This window comes from Micromys minutus (genome assembly GCF_963924665.1).
Source record: "Micromys minutus genome assembly, chromosome: 22".
Classification (NCBI taxonomy): Eukaryota; Metazoa; Chordata; class Mammalia; order Rodentia; family Muridae; genus Micromys; species Micromys minutus.
The window spans coordinates 6,148,457-6,168,672 of NC_137957.1; the positions used below are offsets into that span (position 1 = coordinate 6,148,457).

The 20,216-nt window shown below is 43.9% G+C and overlaps 1 protein-coding gene across 4 annotated transcripts; it reads right to left on the minus strand.

The window, feature by feature from the left end:
- Positions 1-589: 589 nt before the first annotated feature.
- Positions 590-18,686, minus strand: PYM1 (PYM homolog 1, exon junction complex associated factor; the record flags this gene model as incomplete). 4 transcript variants are annotated; one of them, XM_080935168.1, is made up of 4 exons in its annotated part: positions 1,371-1,508; positions 1,877-1,970; positions 16,089-16,143; positions 18,018-18,051. In XM_080935168.1, the coding sequence occupies 4 exons, from the start codon at positions 18,049-18,051 to the stop codon at positions 1,503-1,505; spliced, it is 189 nt and encodes a 62-aa protein (XP_080791294.1). In that variant the 3' UTR covers positions 1,371-1,502. The 4 variants fall into 4 exon arrangements, with proteins under 4 accessions (XP_080791292.1, XP_080791291.1, XP_080791293.1 ...); XM_080935166.1 differs by lacking the exons at positions 16,089-16,143; positions 18,018-18,051 and adding an exon at positions 18,585-18,686 and having other exon boundaries at positions 590-1,508; XM_080935165.1 differs by lacking the exon at positions 16,089-16,143 and having other exon boundaries at positions 590-1,508; positions 18,018-18,066.
- Between the last annotated feature and the right edge of the window lie 1,530 nt (positions 18,687-20,216).

The following is a 20,216-nucleotide window of genomic DNA, read 5'->3' on the forward strand; positions in this document are numbered from 1 at the left end:
GAGGGTAAGAATTTAGCAGGGTTGATTTTGGTGGGACTTCTAAGTGAAGCTAGGGCCTCTGGATTCCTGAGAGCTAACCATGGTTCCCAGTAGTCATGGGTAAGACGAGATGAATAGCAGATTTTTTGGGTATATCTTGGTATGTCATTACTTTGCCCTGACATCATCTAAGTAAAGCAGTTATCTTCAGAAGCAATGTGGAAGGTATAGTGGATGTTCTGCTCTGTGATAAATACATTAGTGTCACATCAGTCTCATTCTAAACTTTACTAGATTTCAATGCTAACTTCTGTTTACTGAAGTGTAATTTTGCCCTAATTGCTTTGTTGAGATGGTCTTACCCTGTAGACCAGGTTGGCCTTGAAATGTTGGCAATCCTGCCTCTGTCTCCAGAGTCCTACTACAGGTGTGTACTACCACCGCCTGGTGTATGTATCGCTTTAAAATATTAAGGGTTAGGGATGTAGATCAGTGGTAGAGCCCATGTGCAAGGCCCTGGGTTCAATCCCTAGCACCATGAAAACTTCAGTGTCTTCTTTCAACACATTGACAGGACAAGAGTTGAGAACAGAGGCAAAGCCTGACCACATGTCATCTACTTGGATTTATTCTTACTTTCTTTAAAAAAAAAAAAAAAAAAAAAAAAGACGAGGTTGGGGATGGCCAGGGAAGTAACTCATAAACACTGTGAGCAGGAATCTTGGGTCCTCCTTGTACCCTCAGCCTCAGGTCTCTAGACTCCCACCCTCCCCAGTTTTCTTTTCAATAAGACCCAGATCAGCAGCAGAGGTACCTTGGGTCGGCACTCAGATCGTGAACACTGGGATGAAGGGGAAAGTTCACACACAGGAGCTGAGCAGAAGGGGTGGGGATGGAGGCGAGCCTAGGCTCTGGAGGACGGAGTCGGGCCACAGGAGGTGGGAGTGAGCCAGTGTGAGGGTGCCCCCCTGACTACTGCAGCCCACGCTCCCTGACCCCAGAGCACCCCATGGTTTGTTCTGCAGTCCACTCCCCGACTCCTGAAGCCTCACAGGCCCAACTCCAAGTCCTCCAGCTCCTCCTCCAGAACCCTCCGCCGTGCCAGCTTCTCCAGCTGCTCTCTGCTGGGCTGGCTGACCTCTCCAGCCTGGATGCGTTGCTGCAGCTCCTCCACCTGTCGCAGCTTCTTCCTTAGGTTCTTGATCTTCTTGGCTTTCTCTGTGGTGGCCACAGAGTCAGATGCATCAGAGGCAGCTAGAGGGGTGGCCTGGGGGCCATGGAGAGCACTGGGTGTCTGGGCTGAGTCTCCCAGAGACACCTTATCAAGAGTCCTGCTCAAGGCCTCTGCATCTTTCTCCTGCTGCTGCCTCCTCTTCTCCTTCCGCTTCAGGTTGCGTTTGGCTGTCTTGGAGAGGCCTGCTTCACCGCCATCAGGTCTGGATGGGATAACTGGTGTGGTGGCCTCAGGGCTCAGCCCTGGGGGAAGTTCTGGTTTACTCTTGAAAAACTTCACATACTTGTTTTCATAGCTGCAAGAAACAGAGATGCTAAAGCCTCCAGGACTAACCTCAGCCTAACTTGTCCCCATCACTCCTTCCCATTACATTCCCCTTCTCTCTGCCCTTCAGGGTCCCTGGTCTGTATGAAAGTTCTAGAACTCATGGCTCTGGCCCTCTGATTGCTGTCTAGAGATCCTGGAGAAGAGAGGTCAAAGGAACAAGACTAGTTGGGGAAACCCCCACTCACCCCTCAATCCCAGCTCCTTCCTCTCCTGAGACCGTTGTCCCTCCTTCCATTTCTTTCAGGCCCAGGCGATTCATCCCTGAACTCCACGGCATAATACACTATACTTGTGTAGGGACCCACTAAAAAACCCTTGTTAAGCCTAACCACGCACACTGGGACCTCCTCTTGGGGCACGTATCCTTCTTTGACCCTCCGCTGCTTGCGCCACGTCCCGTCGGGTCTCTGTGTTGAGGCAATGTACTTGCCTGAAATGACAGAAGTTAAGTTGGAGTTAGTTCCCAAGTGAGGGAAGTGTTTGTAAATGTGCAGAGCTCCCCCAGCACCACCCACCCATCCTAAGAAACGAGAAGTCTCACTATGTAGGCCAAGCAGGCCTTGAACCTGCAGTTCTCCCACCTCCACTTCCTGTGCCAAGAGGATAGAGACCACTGAGCTCAGGATCGCACACCAACTTTGTCTTCTGTTATTTATCGACTAACACACTATCCTTGCCCTCACGGAGCTGCCGCCTCCACTTTAAAGTAACGTGCAGACAGACCAGGGAGAAAGTACAAGGGCAGTAAAGAAACCACGCTGTTAAGGGTCAAGGCAGGAAGTCCATGGAGAAGAGCAGGGAGGACTGAGGGAGAGATCTCATTCAGACTTTGAAAACCTGTAGAAAGATGATTACAAAGGCATGGAAACGTGGATGCAGAGGACACCACTGGCTCATGTTTATTTACGTGTATGCGCAGAGGTAGACATCAAGAGAACATTCTGGAGTAAGTGTTTCCATCTTTACATGGGCCCGAGGGATTAACCTCAGGCTCTCAGGTTTGTTCAAGCACTTTACCCCCTGAGCCATGTCATGGGCCCAAGATTTATTCCTACTTAGAAAGATCAAAGTACTATATAAAAATAAAGTTTAGTGTATGTGGGGTAGTGTATCCCAGGCTAGTCTCAAACTTATGCTACCAGCTTAGTCCATACAGGTTGGTTTACATGGTGCTGGGTGTTTGTGAATGCTACAATGAGCTACACCCCCAGCCCCATAAAAAGCTTTAAGGCTCAGTAGGTAAAGGTACCAGGGGGCCTGAGTTTATCCCCAGGGCCAATGGTGAAAGGAGAGAACTGGTTCTGGCTTCCACCCACACACATGCACTAAATAAAATGTACTCAAAATAATTACATTTTAAGAGGACCAGAGAGTTGGCTCAGCAATTAAAAACACAACCACCAGCAAAATAATAATGATGATAATAATAATAATAATGAGAACTTTCAAAAGAAAATGGTTACGATATGACACAGCAGTTGGAGGTGATAGAGACATGGTATTGGGAACAAGAACTCGGAGAACAAAGAGCTCCAGCCTCCTTTGTGTTTAAGTCCCTGTATATGTTCGGCAAGCCTTCTACCACTGAGCCTTATCCCAGCAGTGAAACATTCTTCAGCTGAGTCAGACAGGTGAAGTCAGGGAACAAGAGCCAGGCTGGACTGAACAAGGAAGCAGTTGAGAGCTTCGGCTGCTTGTTCAGAGGTTCTAGAGGTGAAGCAGAAGGATCTCAAATTAACAGCTGAGTTTCAGTTACAGAGCAATTTCAATCCCAGCCTGGTGTACAAGAGACACTGTCCACATACATACATACATACATACATGCATACATGCATATACATACATACATACACACACATACAATAGGTAAGTGAAAGATTTGAAAGAGAAGCTCTCTCTGAAACAAAGACATAGTGGGGTGAGGATGGCTGAGCCAGGAGTGTGCTGGCGCGGCACAGAGGAGGCACAGAGGAGGCGCAGGCTGCCGTGACCGGCCCAGGACCTTACCATCTGGCACATGGCATGCATCAGGATATATCTGATTTGATTTGAGTCCTTTGCTGAAAGATTGTTTTAGGACCTTTGGTAAATAAAAAAAAATCCGTCATCCAGCAGCGTTTTAGATCAGTCTAGCGTAAGTGCTGTGAAGTGTAAGCAGAGTAAACCTTTCCTCCCAAGCCACTTTGGTCACAGTGTTTCACCACAGCAAGAGAAACCCTGATTAAGACATTCATGCTAGATAATCACCAAACAATAATATGTAGGATTTCACTGAGTATCAGGAGAACAGGATCAAACACTTCACCTCTAGTTAGTTAATCCGAACTTTAGAATTTTAGCATAAGAAAATACTTCAAAAAAGCAAACCAAAACAAAAAATTTGAAGTATTATCTATAACTAACTAAACTAAATAAACTTTATATTCAATTTTATAAAGAATGGAAAAACACATTGTTTAAGAATGACAAAAATGGTCTGGAGAGAGGGCTCAGTGGTTAAGAACACTGACTACTTTTCCAGAGGTCCTGAGTTCAAATCCCAGCAACTACATGGTGGCTCATAACCATCTGTAATGAGATCTGATGCCTTCTTCTGGTGCATCTGAATATAGCAATAGTGTCTTTTTAAACAAAGGTTTGGAGAAATGGCTCAGCAGTTAAAAGCACTGACTGTTCTTCCAGAGACCTGGGTTCCATTCCTAGCAACCACATTTCAGCTAAAAATTGTCTATAACTTTTGCTCTAGGAGGATCCAACACCCTCTTTTGATCTCCACAGGCACTGTGTATAAATGATGCACAGACAAACATGTAGCCAAAACACCCATACACGTAAAAAATAATCTTAAAAATTAAAAAAAAAAAAAACATCTAAACGGGGCTGGAGAGATAGCTCAGCAGTTAAGAGCACTGGCTGCTCTTCCAGAGGTCCTAAGTTCAATTCCCAGCAACCACATGGTGGCTCACAACCATCTGTAATGAGATCTGATGCCCTCTTCTGGTGTGACTGAAGATAGCAACAGTTTACTAAAATATAATAAACAAATAAATCTTTATTTAAAAAAAAAGATTGGAAGGCCTAAATCTAGGAAGAGCTAAAGGGTAGGACTAGGGGGTGAATACCATTATAATATATTTCATGGAATTCTCAGAGGCTGGAGAGACGCCCCAGTATTTCAGGAGCCTGTATTGCTCTTCTAAAGGATCTGAGTTGGAATCCCAGCTCCAAGGCATCCAATGCCCCTGGTTTCAGAGAATACCCAAATACATGTAGCATACAGACATACACATACATGACTAATTCCAGGAGTTCCTGCACACACAGTGCATGTGCACATACTTAAAAGCACGTAACACACACACACACACACACACACACTCAAATGCACACAGCCCCATGCTATGTATCATTTCAGTATATGGTGTCTAAGTTTAGAAAACACAATATATAAGATGCTATGTTGTGGTTATAAGATTATAGAGTAATTCTTAAAATGTATCATTATTGTGTGTTAGTGTATTGTGTGTGCATGTGATCAAACAGATACACATACCCCACACACGAGGTGAAAACTGACACTGTGGAGTTAGCTCCCCCTCTACCTTATGTGGCTGCAGAGATTTATCAGGTCCTCATGCCTGCATGGCAAGTGCTGTCACCCGTTGACCCATCTTACCAGACTGTGATTTTTCTTCCTAAGAATTCCCATTAACTTGTGGTATAATATAGGTTTAAAAACATTTATGACTTCACATTTGAACCTAAATGGCTTGGAGAATGATAATTATATAAAGGAGATTGTCATGTCATTACTTTTGTTTTTGTTTTATGAGACAGTCTTTAAATTCAGAGATCCACCAGTGTGTGCCTCTCAAGTGCTGGGCGTCCCTTCACCCAGCCTGAGAGAAATATCTTTTGGTCAGGTGACTCATAAACACTTTATGAAGAGCACAGCATCGGTTTGATTGGTGGAGGATGACCCAACTTCACGTGACTTGTGGGTATGGTTGGGATACGAGCAAGGGGACAATGGAAAGACTCCTGGACACTCTCAAGAAGGAAGGGTAAACTATCTTCGCCAGATTCAGCCTTCTTAGTCTCCACTGCTCCTACTCGGCTCTAGCCACTGAAAACCACCGGTCTCCAGACCCCTCTCTTCATTTTTATACCCTGTTCTTTGTTTTATTGGCCAAAACATACTTTACTTCGCTGTTATACCTAATATTCCTCAAAAGTGAATTTTAAGTAGTATGAATAAAGTCCCAAGCAGGGCAGAGGTGGCACCTTTAGTTCTGGCACTCCGAGGCAGAAACTCCAAGGGATGGTCTACAGGGCAAGTTCCTGGACAGCCAGGGCTGCCCAGAGAAACCTTGTCTCAAAAAAAAAAAAAAAAAAAAAAAAAAAAAAAAAAAAAAAAAACAAACAAACAAACAGCCAGTCCCCTTCCCTGGCCTCTTAGAAACTGCACTTGGTGTTCATTCAAAGCTCCTACTGTGGCCTTCACTGTGTTCTTGTATTTATGTAACTGCCCATTTTGTTTTTGAACTCGATGGCAAGGAATTTCATTGGCAGAACACAGTAAATACTAGCTGAACCAATAAACCAAGTACAGTGTTGAGTGTGGTGGTGTAGAACTATAGCCCACTTACTCGGGAGGCTGAGGCAAAAGGCTAAGAGTACATCTTGTGCTATATATAGTGAGATGCTGTCTGAAAAAACACAGGTGCTGGAGAGTCACCTTGCGGTTAAAAGTCACCTTGTTCCTGCAGAGAACCCAAGTTCAGTGCCCAGTACACAGGTCAGGCAGCTCCCAAATCCTGGCAACTCCAGCTCCAGGAGAGCCAACACCTTCTGGATTTTGTAGACACCTACACACAAATGCATGCACACACGTACATGTACATATAAATAAAACTGAGGGAGGACCACTTGCTATGTTGCCAGAACTTCTGGGCTTAAAGTGACCCACCTACTTCATTTTCCCCAGTGACCAGAACACTGTAGGTATACACCTTAAAGTTTTGAATTATTTTTAGCCCAGGCTTGGTTGAATTAGCAGGTGCAAAACCTACAGATACAAAGGAGCAAGTGAGTCATAAACTATGAATAGAAAAAAAAAAAAAATAGAATTAACCATGCAATGTGAGAAGACCTGACTTAAGATGGTCTAATAGATAGTACTGGGGGGGAAAAGACAATTTCATCTTGAATAAATCAATAGGATCCAAAGACAGCTAAGACTTGAACTGGAGAAGACATATCCTAAACTGTGACAGTGAATTTATTGTGGTGTTGCTTTTTAATTTTAATTTTATGTTCTGATTGTATGTTTATGTGTGTACCATGTGTAACTGTTGCCTGCAGAGATTAGAAGATAGTGTCTGATACTCTGGGACTTGAGCTACAGACACGAGCAGCTATGTGGATGCTGGGAATCAAACCCAGGTCCTGTACAAGAGTAGTAAGTGCTCTTAACTACTGAGCTAACTAATTCTTAACTCTTAAAACTCTTAACTAAAACCTCTTAAGATGAACAGGGTCTTGACTAAAGAATCACAGAAAGGCAATAGTAACACAGCAAGGCTTGGAAGAATTCCACAGGACCAGGAGTTACCTCGTAAAAGATGTGAGTCTCTGGGACCTGCTACAAGGAAGGAGGCCTAGGTCACAGATCTGAACTTGGCAGGATCTCAGGACTAACAACTCTATAACTAGCAACTCTGGGGACAGTTTCTTTTTGTCTTTTTCAAGATTTTGTTGTTGCTGTTATTAAAATATATTTTTAAATTATATGTAGGTGTGCCTGCATGCAGATATATGCACATGAACACAGGTGCCCACAGAGATTGGAAGCACTGGCTTCCCTGGAGCTGGAGTTATAGACTGTTACAAGCTGTCTGACATGGAACTGAAAACCAAACTCAGGTTCTCTGGAAGGACGGTCAGTGCTCTTAACCGATGAACCATCTCCCTAGATTTATCACTTAATCATGTGTATATTTGTGTGCACAAACATGAGTTCAGGTGCTGCAGGCCTGAGGTGCTGTCTCTCTGGAACTAGAGTTGCAGGCAGTTTCGAATCAGTGAACACAAATGAGGGAATGAGTCCTGGGTCCTCTGGAAAATCAGGTTGTGCTCTAATCACTGAGCTGTCTCACCAGACCCTGGGTACAATTTCTAAAGAAAAAACTAGAGCCACTGAGATGGCGGGGTGGCTAAAGCTGCCTGCCGGACCCGACCATCCATTTGCTCCGAGTACATAGATGGAGGGACAGAACTGATACTGAAGCTCTTATTGCCACAAATGCACTGTCCCAATAAATAAATTAGAAAGCAAATTAATTAAAATAACTGTAAAAAGAGTGTCCAGGTTGGAAAAATGATCATTATTGCTCTCAAGGAAGAAAGAACTACAGCATTGTCAGGAAACATTCCAAACGAGTACTATGCCATGGAAAACAAGAGTTTAAAGTTACAATAGGTGTTAAAGTATATTAAATACTATTTTAAGGGGGTAAGTGTTTAACACTATTAAATACTACAGAGACACTATGGACAGGGGAAATGTAAAAATAGCTTTTTTATTTTTATTTTTTAAAGATTTATTTATTTTACGTAAGTACACTGTAGCTGTCTTCAGACACACCAGAAGAGGGCCTCAGATCCCATTACAGATGGTTGTGAGCCACCATGTGGCTGCTGGGATTTGAACTCAGGACCTCTGGAAGAGCAGTCAGTGCTCTTAACTGCTGAGCCACCTCTCCAATCCAACCCAGCTTTGTGTGTGTGTGTGTGTGTGTGTGTGTGTCAAGGTTTCAAGATTTTATTTTTAATAGCAACCATGTCTATGTAACCATGACATTAGCAGCATCAACACATTCCCAAAGTAGTTATAAATGCAGTCCTGTTATCAGGAACAGTGTCCCTGAAAGCAGAGGAAATCAACAATTGTTCAGTTCCAGTCACTTTATCTACAGCTACAGTGCTGCTAAGGAACCACTCTGTTACGATGCTTGAGTGCCCACAAAACAGGACTGTCTGCTAATTCTCTTCTCATATTCGGGGGCAGGGGGAGGAGGTGACTGATGTGCAGGCATTTCTTCCTTTACAAACACATATTTTCTCATTTTCTTGACCCAGGCATGGTGGTACATGACTTTAATTCCAGTTGCAGTGAGACAGTGGCTGGTAGAGGCTCATTCTGTCTACGTAGCGTCCCTGAGCTTCCAGGGGTACATAGTGAGACCCTGGGTCTAGCTGGTCCTTGGAAACCTCCATCTTGCCATCACCTCTCCTCCTGGTGGTGCACACCTTGAATCTCAGCACTGGGGAGGCAGTGGCAGATAGATCTCTCCAGCCTGGTCTACAAAGTGACTGACTGCACAGTTACACAGAGAAATCCTCCTATCTTGAAAAACAAAAACAAACAAGAAAACGGTTTTTTGCCCATTTGAAATTCTTATTTATCTTTTAAGAATAAAGCCTCCAGAAAGTCCAGTGATCAGAAGTCAAGTTAAGAGTAAATTAAATATGACACACATTTTGGTGACCCAACAAGAGAACTGCTATACTAAGTACTACAGGACTGTCAACACGAGGAAGATGTCCTTAGTTTCAAGAGTCTGCAGTCTGAGTGGAAGAGACTGAAGCAAGAAGACAACTGTGAGCTGAGGCACAGCCTGAGCTACACAGCAAGGAACAAGACAGCCAGTGCAACTTACCAAACCCTCCCCACTACTGACTGACAGACACACAGACACACACACAGACACACACACAGACACACACACATGGTAGAGATGTAGCTCAGTTGGTGGAATGCTTGCCTTAAATATACAGGTTTAACTGGGTACGGCAATGTATTCCGATGATCCTAGAATTCAAGTGGTGTTAGGGGAAAGAGGATCAGGAGCCAAAGCCACACTTGGCTAAAACCCAATCTTGAATATAAAACAATAAAATGATATATATATATATATATTTGGTGTTAAGAGGAAATAGATAGGTCACGAAAGCGAAGAATGAGACAATAGTTTTAAGTATTGAGTAAGAAAATGCCTGGGTGAGTGAGGTACTTCCTCTGCCAGCCTCACTATCCAGAGAGAATCGATTCCAGACTTCCACACGTGTGTCATGTCTGAGGCTAGACTGGTTTACATAGTGAGGCCGGTTTGAGCCAGCAGGGGCTACATGTAGTGAGACCCTGTCTCAGGAAAAAAAGTGTGTATGTGTGGAGTGGGGAAGGTGAAGGGACACTTTAGGAAAGCCTCAAGATCTGACCTTAAAGATTGATCATGAATAACAGCAAAAAAGCAGCCAAAATTCCTTTAGGCAGAGAAAGGGACGGGGTAATGAGACAACAGTTAAAATCACAGCAGTGGTAACGTCACAGTGTGCAATACAGTCAGAATGGGCCCTGATTAACATGAAGCTACATTACACCAGCAATTTCACAGGTCTTATTGATTCTGTGGATATAAAATTATCATTTACAAGCTGAGTACAGTCTTCAAAAAGTTTGTTTTTATTTTATTTGAGATAACTATGTAGCTGTGGCTGAACTAGAAATCTCTCAGATCCACCTGCCTTTGACTCCAGAATGTTGGGATTAAAATTGAGCGCCACTAAACTTGAAGTTAAGCTCAGGCCTGAAACTCCAGCATTCAGGAAGCTGAGGCAGAAAGACTGTCGTGACTAGCCTGACTTAAAGAAACCTTATCTTAAAACACAGTAAGTGAGAGGATCTATGCTTGTATCATTTCTATGAGTGTCTTCTATCTTAAGATAGGGTCTTTGTAGTCCAGGTTGGCCTCAAACTTGTAATGGAGCTGAGGATGACCTTGAATTTATGATTCTTCTGCCTCTGCCCACTCAGTTCTAGGATTACAAATGTGCATCACCACAACCTGGTCTATGCTGAATCCAAGGTTTTGTGCATGCCAGGCAAGCACTCTACCAAGCTGCATACTGAGCACATGGGCAGTAAGTATCTATGAAGAACAAATATAAATCTATGTTAATTCCCAAAAGAATAGCAGCGATTACAGGGCTCACTATTTATAGGCATCTTATTTAATTTTCTTAACTCCATGAAATATCATTCCATTTCACGCATGAGAAATTTATTAACATTCCCCAAGTTACAATTACTACAGTATCAGGATCCCAAGGACAGTTACTATTCTCTGGGCCTCACAAGGTGGCAGCATCAGCATGAAGGTGGCTGTGGAGAGAACTGATTCCCTTACTTGGTTTCTAACATACATGAGAACATGCTCACACACATTCAAATAAATGTAGATAAATACATGAATGGAATACAAAAAGTTCAAACTTACTACTAATCAAAGAAAATAGGAATTAAAAAAAAAAAAAAAAAAAAAAACAGTAGCCAGGGAGAAGCACTTCCTACACAAACATAAGAATCTAAATTCCAGCACAAGACAGAGACAGAAGGCTCCCTCTGACTTGCTCAGCAGCCAGCCTAGCTGTACAGTGAGCTCCAAATTCTAGAGACTTGTCTTTGAAAAACAAAGTGGAGCTGGGCATGGCACTACAAGCCTTTAGTCCTAATCAGGGAGCAGAGACAGGCAGATCTCTGTGCATTTGAGACCAGTCTTGTCTAATAGTAAGTTCTAGGCCATCCAAGCCTACTCAGTGAGATCTTATCTCAAAAAAAAAAAAAAAAAAAAAAAAAAAAAAAAAAAAAAAATGCTGTGGGGGGGGTGTTCGAGAGGATACAAGGGGGCTGGGGAAGGAGGTGTGGGACACTGAACAGGGTGAACCGACTGGGAGGGAGATAAAGCCTGGACTATAAAAATATTAATTTTTTTAAAGAGGATACCCAAGGCAACCCCTGCCCTTTACACACATGTGCACACACCCACTAATATGTATAGCACAGAGACACATAAGATATACAGCAGTCCTATGCCCCGTCATTTACCAATATCCCAAAGGCTTGCTAACTACGATTCTGTGCTTACTTTGGTGGAACTAAGACTAACAATGTAGAGATTACCATGGTATCTGCACAAGGATGCAAATTCACAAAGCATTTCACACTTAAAAAATAAGGTGGGATTGTTTCTGGAGAGATGGCCCAGTGATTAAAAACACTTGTTCTTGCAGAGGACCCAAGTTCAGTTCCCAGTGGCCAAAACCATCTATAACCCCAGCTCCAAGGGACCCAACAGACATACGGGCACACATACATACCTACAAGAAAAGCACTCATACACATAAAGTAAAATAAATCTTAACAAAAGCTTTAAGAACTTTTTCTTGCTGCTGGACTAGGCTAGTTCCAAAGCCATAAGCTCAAGTGGTCCTCTTGCCTCAGCCTTCTGAGATGCTAAGACTGCAGATGTGTACCAACACACCCAGCCTAGTGAGTTGTTTCTGCACTACTAGGGACAGACCTAGGGCATCACATATCGCAGGTAAGTAAGTGTTCAACCTCCATTCTATATCCCATCCCCAGCTGAAGAACTTTTAATAGCAAAGAATGTCACCGATATCGTAGCATGAATGAAAAAAGAAGACACAAACAAATGTACAAGTTATTGGAGTCATGTTTAAAAACATCCACAAGGAAGAGGCAAAAGGATAATTTCTTGCAAGTTGAGTCAGCATGCTCCAGATAGCAAGACCCAGGCTAGCCAGAGCTAGAAAAGGAGATCCTGTCTGAAACAACAAAGATGATGGAGGAAGGGAAGGAAGGAACCTGCCAAATATAACAGTAGGTACTCGGTAAATGATGTACCTGTGATCCAGGCGCAACACGTACCTCAGACCTCATGACTTCAGCGTCTGAAGCATAAGGATCACTTGAGCTTAGCTGAGGGGAAGCTGAATGTACTGTGACATGTGAGTAGTCCCACCATTAAAAAGGCAGAGGCAGGGGGCTGGAGAGATGGCTCAGCAGTTAACAGTACTGACTGTTCTTCCAGAGGTCCTGAGTTCAAATCCAAGCAACCACGTAATGGGATCTGGTGCCCTCTTCTGGTGTGTCTGAAGACAGCTACAGTGTACTCATATACATTAAACAAATTTTTAAAAATGGGAGGGGGAGGGGATAACATTTGAAATGTAAATACATAAAATATCCAATAAAAATGTATTTATATTTTTCTATGTAATTAATAATATTTATGCAAATAAAACTTTTGTTTTAAGATTTAAAAAAAAAAAAGCAGCAACAGGCAGATCTCTAAGTAAAAGGCCAGCCTGGTCTACATAGAGTTCCATTTCCAGAACAGCCAGAGCTACATAGAACCCTGTCTGAAACAAATAATAAAGCAACAGCAGGCTGGAGGCTGAGGGTTGGAGGTACAGTCAGCTGGTACAATTCTTGCCTGAAATGTTCTAGGCCCTTAAATCTATCCTGGGCATGATAAGGACCCACACCTACCCAAAAGAAGCAAAAAACATTTGAACAATAAAATAGGTGAACACTAGCTAACCCTAATACTAAGTAAATAACTGGATAACCAGGAGAGATGCTGTGTAAACTAGCAGTTGGAAAGCTAAAGCAAGAAAATGACTGTAAGTTCAAGGACAGCCTGAGATAGCTAGTGAGTTCTAGGATACCCTGGTCTACCAAAGGAGACCCTGTTTCAAAAAGCAAAAACAAAACAAAAAGCAAACACATTAGTAGAAAGACTCAAATAGTCTATCCTTAAAAAGGAAAGCCTAATTAATACCTTTTCCTTACCTGGGCTCAGAGAGACTGATCGTCTCCATACAACAGGAGGTGGGGGTGGGAGCATGGTAAGCACTGGCTGCTCTTCCAGAGGACCAGGGCTCAATTCCCAGCACCCACTGGCAGCTGACAACCTCCTGTACCTCCAGTTCCAGGGGATCCAATGCCCTTTGCTGGGCAATAGGCACACATGAAGTAGACAGACATATGTCCAGACAAAACACCCATACACATAAAAATAAAAATTTTTAAATGAGGAAAGGTAAACTTTTATAGTGGAAAAACTTTATAAACACTACTTCAGACATCAGTGTTACACAGGGTTGGGGGAACCACTGTTATCACCTGAAATCTGTATAGTCTTCCTTCAAGTTTCTATTGTTTTCCTCTAAAACCACCTAGTCTAAAAGACAGAAACATCAAATAGCTGGGGATAAATAGCACTCAGTAGGCTGAGGAAAGGTAGACAGATCCAGAGTTCAAGGCCTCCCTGGACTAGACAGGGAGTTTCATACAAACCTGGTGTGTGTGTGTGTGTGTGCCTGCGCGTATATACATATATCTAAAGAAACACAGAGGACAGAGAATTGGGATAGGGAGAAAGAAGAAATTCTAATAGTCTTCAAAGGCACTGCTGCGGGAGCACTGGACCTGAGTTAAAACCCTCAGTGCCACTGAGGATGGGGAATTGGCTCATCAGTTAAGATCACTTGTTGCTCTTACAGAGGACTCAGGCTTAATTCCCAGCACTCAGGTGGCAGCTAACAACTCTCTCTATATTCTGATCACAGACACCAAGCACATACATATGTTGATAAAACACTTATAAACATACTAAGATACTCTTAAAAATATCACCAGCATGCAAGTAAAATGGCAGGTATGGTCATATGAACCTGTGACCCATCAAGAGACCCTGTCTAGAGGGAATGCACCAGAAAGAACACGATACCAGCTGGCCTCCTCTGGCCTCTGAAATCATGAATGGATACATACTCACACCTGTACACCTCCACAATAAAAGCCCATAAAGGTGATTGAGGCCAAGTGTAAGAAACTGTCATTAAGGAGGCATGAGACCTACATGTGATGACATGCTAGATGAGATCCTGTATCAGAAAAAAAATATGAAAAGTCCTTTTTTTCTTTCTTTCTTTCTTCCTTCCTTCCTTTGTTTAAGACAGTGTAGACTAGGCTATCTTTAAACTCAAGAGATAAAATTGTCTCTACCTTCTTTATGCTGAGATTATAGGACTAGGCCACTACCCCCAGCTTAAGGAAGTTGCAATAATTTTATTTTATTTTATTTTTTGAGACAAGGCCTATGTAACCCAGGCTGGTCTCAAAGTGTAGAACTTCTGTCTCTGCTTCCCAAGTGCCGGGAACCAAGGTATGACCCATGCCTGGCCTAAATAACCTACGACTTTAACTAATAATAATGTACTGATACTGATTAGTTTACAGTAAGAAATATACTTTATCAATATAAAATGCTAGTAAAAGGGAAAGGTGTGAGGCATATAGGAATTCTTTGAACCATCTTCTCAACTGTTCTAAAAATCTAAAGCTGTTCTGAAAAAAACAAGTCTATACCATCTTACTATTTCAGAATAAATAAAATCTACCAAAGTCTTAAAAAGAGACAAAAATGGGAGTTGGGCGGGGGGACAAAAAAAAGTTGCTTTAGAGTCGGCTAGAAAAGGGTGCCTATAACAGGAAACAACACTGGAAAGATCAGAAAAGGTGAGTCTGGAAGGTGACAGTACAGCCACGTTAGACATTCAGCATTAGAAAAGAAAAAGGCATAAGCAACGCAGGAGAGGAAGCGCTAGGATGACAGCCACAGTCAAGCAACAGACTGAGACCTGCCATTCAGGAAATCTGGACTTGAACAGTGCAGCCCACACCTGTCAGCCCAGCACTCAAGCCACTGAGTAAATTCCTGACGGAAGGAAAGGAGCGTGACAGATGCCTGGCTGTGCCCCAGACAGACAGAAATGACAAGCCTTAATTTTCCAATGAAATAGAAAGTAAGGGGATTTGCCACAAAGGAAGAGGTCTGGAAACAAGCTGGTAAGATAGTCACGGGAGAATTTAGGACACCAGGATGCAGGAACTGGCAAAACGCTGTGATACTGGCGGAAGTTAACACTATATTGAATCTTCCAACTTCCGACTTTCTTTTCTAGTAACATATCACAGTCTAAAATCAGAAACCAAGAAGAGTTGATGGATATCATTTAAGACAAAGACAGCCATGTGCAGTACTGAATGCCTGCAGTTCAGGCATAGGAGGTGGGGACAGGAAGAATAGGAGTTCAAGGAAAGCTTGAACTGCAAGAGACTACCCGAAACAGCCAAAAAAAAAAAAAAAAAAAATCCAAAACCGATAGAAATGATAAAAGGGGGCTAGGGATACAACTCAGAAGTTAAAGCACTTGCTACCCTACGCACTGATATAAGGACCAGAACTCAGATCACCAGCATCCATGTACACACTGTGGGCTGGTGGCATGCCTACAATACCAGCACTTGGGAGACAAAGACAGGATCCCAGAAGCACCCTAACTAGCTGGACTATCTGAGTCACCAATCTCAGTGAAAGATCCTGTCAGATATAAGGCGGTAGGGCAGGTGGGGAGGGGGGGGTCAAGGAAGGCACCTGACATCAACATCTAGCCTCCACATGCATGTGGACCTGCACCCACACATGCACGTGCACACAGGCAAATACACACAGTCACACACATGAACCAGAAAACCTAAAGAGGGCAAAAAGCTGCCTCTATGGATTTGAGACAGTCAAATGGCGGCTGGTGAGGAGGCTAAAGCGAAGGGGAATACCTGAAAGGAAATGTGTCACAGGTGAGGTCCAGGTTGTAGTAATCCTGAGGTGTAGCTGAAAATACAAAGGTACGTCAATGAGCTCATGCTCAGGAATAGGGAGCTCAGAGTATTCCCAAGCTGCTACAGACTGAGGAACGACAAAAATAAAGACAAAAGGGCTAGAGAGTTGGCTCAGGGATCAGAGTGACTACTGCAGTGGACAGAGGACTTGGGCGTTTGATTCCCAGCACTGACATAGTAGCTCATAACTGTAACTCCAGCTCCAGATCTAATACCTCTTCTGACTCCTGTGGTCACCAACCAAACAAATGATGCACAGACATACACACAGGCAAAACATTCACACACAGAGAATAAGTCTTTATGAAAAAAAAAAAAAAAACACCAAAATCTGTGTTTTGCTATAATTGCACTTGAAAAGCAGAGAAGCAAAAGAACAGCTCATTTTCCTCTTCTACAGAGTCACAAAGAACAGAAAACATCTCTAGGGCAGGGCAGGACCAGGTGGAATATGTACATAGTCAGAAGGTACACATTAAAAGCTGCAAACTGCCTGTCACGGTAGTTTTTAATCCCACAACATGAGAGGCAGAGGCAGGTGGATCTCTACACATTCAAGGCCAGCCTGGGCCCATAGTGAGATCACATCTGGGGTTGGGCACAGTGGTGCATGCCTTTGATCCCAGCACCTGAGAGGCAGAGAGAGGCAGGTAGTCTGCACTGGGAGTTCCAGGCCAGTTAAGGGTACATAATGAGACGCTGTCATTAAAAAACAAAACAAAACAAAAATCAGTTGCTAGCTAAAGACCTACTGAATAGAGAACATAAGGCAATACTGTTAAACACTTTAAAATGCAAGAACAGGGAAAGGTGGCTGAAAACCAAGTTGTCATTAAGTATCCTAAAATAGGAAGTCTACTTAATAAGGAACATATAAAGCAAACCAAGAAGCATACATGGCACATTTTAAAGCACACCGTGCGTGCATTACTGCACAATCACAGGATCATTTCTACACAGCCCTAATAGAGTCAGTGACCACACATGAAGACCAAAATGAGGGCTACAAAAAGTTACTAGGTGCCTGTACTGAGTTTTTCAAACATCTCTCATATATCTATTTGATCATCTCGAAGTCAATATTGCACCTTACTCTAAAGACAAGGCAATTACAAACAAGACAGAAACATAACTCAGTTTCACACACAAACAGCAGACTTAAACATTTCAGACAGTTGAATTGAAATTCTACTCAAGCTTTAAGAAACAATGGGTTCTATCAATTGTCGAAGATGCTAAGAAAGGCCAGTAGATACTTTCCTATTTGTTTTCTCCCACTTTAAATGGAAACTTCCATCAATGAGAAAAGTCAAACTGAAAGTTAAATTCCTCTTCCCTTCACACCTCTGGATTTCAGTGACACCTCCCCCCCCCCCCGCCCCCGTCTCAACAAATAAAGACGGGGCAAAGAGTGAGGAAAACACTATGTAGCAATGAGATCAGCAGCAGATACAGCTCGGAGAAAAAGAATGAAAACAGGGAAGGGTAGAGAGCAGGTATAACAGTAAGAGATGGGGGAAGGGGAAAGAGGGTTGGAATTGGAGGGAACTGGTAGTGCAGGAGTAGCCCGTAATGCTGGAGAACCCTGAAAAGGTACGGACTCCAACATATGAAAATAGCTGAGGCTCCTAAGGGTCCCGGAGCAGGGGACATTGAAGGACCGGTTTGGGAGACCGGAAGCAGAGACCCCCAAACACGAGACCAGAAGGGGGCGCAGGTAATAACCCAAAGGAATGAATGGGGAAGACGATATGGGGGCGTGGCAAGGGAGGAGTCCCGGGATGGGAGTGGCACAAACCCTTTTCCAAGTCGGAACCCCTAACCCAAAAATCCCGGGAGAAGCAGCTCCGCGATCCCCGCACTCACCGCCGGTCTCGTCAGTTACATAGGGAGTCGCCATCTTGAGAACCCAAAGCACTTCCGGCGTGAGCGGGCTGGGGTCCCGCCCCCTCCCCACCGGAAGTGGAGTCCTCATCCTAGCCAGCCACCATTTTAATCTTAAAGAGAGACAGCACCATTTCTTTGACACGGGAGGCGGAAAAAGGAGCGTTGACGCTCATAGTCGTGGGCTCTTTTACTACCACCGACACCACTATTGACCTCCTGATGTATATAAAACAATCCTCTGGGCTCGAAGAGAAGTTCCGACATAAGCCTTATCCCAGACAGTCCTCTCAGGCTCAGAGCCCATCATCACCCAGTAGAAAAGCTGGTAAAAGAGGAAAGGAATCACGCAAGGCCCCCTATACTGCACCAAACCCCAGGGCGCTCGTTGGCACGGGCAGAAGAGTCTCAGGGATGCACGAAAACCCCGACTAACAGTTAAGGTGGGCAGGTCTACTCCGCTAGTGGATCACTCTCAGCCACCCAGCTTAAATGAACAGAGACCTATAAAAGGAGAGCGCAAAGATCGGCGCACTGCAGGTCGGTCACCTGTCCCCGTGGCCTCAGGGGTGCTGGCGGCTTCCATAACTGAGTTGGTGGGCAGCCCTGGGGATTCAGCGGCGAGGTAACTTCTTGGCCTGCTGGTCAGTAGTGTATCCTCCCGGGTCAGAGGGCACAGGGTGAAGGCTTTTGGGCGGACCCAGTCAGTATTCTAATTAGCCGCGCCCAACATTTCGGATTAGTTTAGGCTACCGCAAGCAGTTCCACTCTTAAATCTATGGGTACTTTAAGGTCACTCCCTTTGTTAGGTTGTGCCCCGTCGGGTACCTTGTTCTTCAAAGGAAAGCCAAAGTCCCGTCCTGCCCACCCCCACCCCCACCCCCTTCAGCAACTTAGTTCCTTTGGGACTGAGTCCTGTTAAACTTGTTTCCTCTTCCGTCAGGAAGGTGCTGGCTCAAGCTCCTCTCCTCAGGTGACTCTGCCCTCCTCCTACAAAGCTTTTTCCTTAAGTCTTTCACCCTTATCTATTGCCCAACTCTGGCTTACATTAACGTCCAACAATGCCTCTCTAATTGAGAAGGGGAAAAATATTAGTGACTACCTTAGCAATAGACAATATGGTTCCACTTTAAAAGGAGAAAAAAGTGATTAAAAAAAAAAAAAAAAACACAAGCTGAAAAGAACCTCAACTACATTGTCAAAAGCTCACACACTGCCTTCCTTACAATTATCCCGGCTCTGACCTCGTTCCTTGGGCTCCAATTCAAGTCTCAAAATTACTTTAACGCTATTTGCATGTACTGCATGTTATTACAAGTGTATACTTCTAATCCCTCACTCTCTGTGTGTTCACCCATGCCCTTGCTTCCTCCTGCGTGCGTACGTGTGTGTGTGTGTGTGTGTGTGTGGTGGGGGGAGGAATGGAAAACCTAGAGTGTAGCTAGCATAAGTCAGAACCATTCTGGCCAGTGAACTGCACCCTAAGCTCACCAGCCGGTAACTGTTCGCACTTCTTACCTGTCTATCTATTGCCCTTTCCTCAGAGAGGAAAAGGAGATGAGAACATAATGGTGCCTGTGTAGATTAGTGAGGTGCATGACTCTCCACAGACCTGATCAGTGAGGGGAAATCCTAATGTGACCTGTTTACTCTTTAATCGCTGGACACTCCCCATCACTGTACCCCTCAGACATCCTGCCCCCATCTCTGAAGGTTGGCAGGAAGTGAAACTCAATCGTCTGTTCTGTGGACGGGCCCTGGACCCAGCCCTGGGCCCCGGATGTGTGCCCCCACCCAAAGGAAGAAGAGGCTGGGAAAACAGGCTTGTTTTTTCCTTTCCCTTTGTTCACTGCGGTTTCTTTCTTTCTGACTTGTATGATGTGGTTAATTAAAGAGACGAGCACCTGGAACTATGGGCATCAAACGCCTCCTCCTTTCTTCCCCCTCCCCCACCAACAACTGACTTGGAGTACAGTGAAGCTCAGATCCTAAGTAATGGTACAAAGATGATACAGTGAGACTGAGTTCCTCTTAACCCTTATTGGAAAAATTGTATTCCAACGATGGCTTTTTTTTTTTTTTTAATGTAGGAGAGCCTTTATTTTATGCAAGGACTGATTAGAAGAGTAGTTTGGGACACAGTGCTAATTAAACAGAATCTTTGTTTAGGGTGATCAAGAG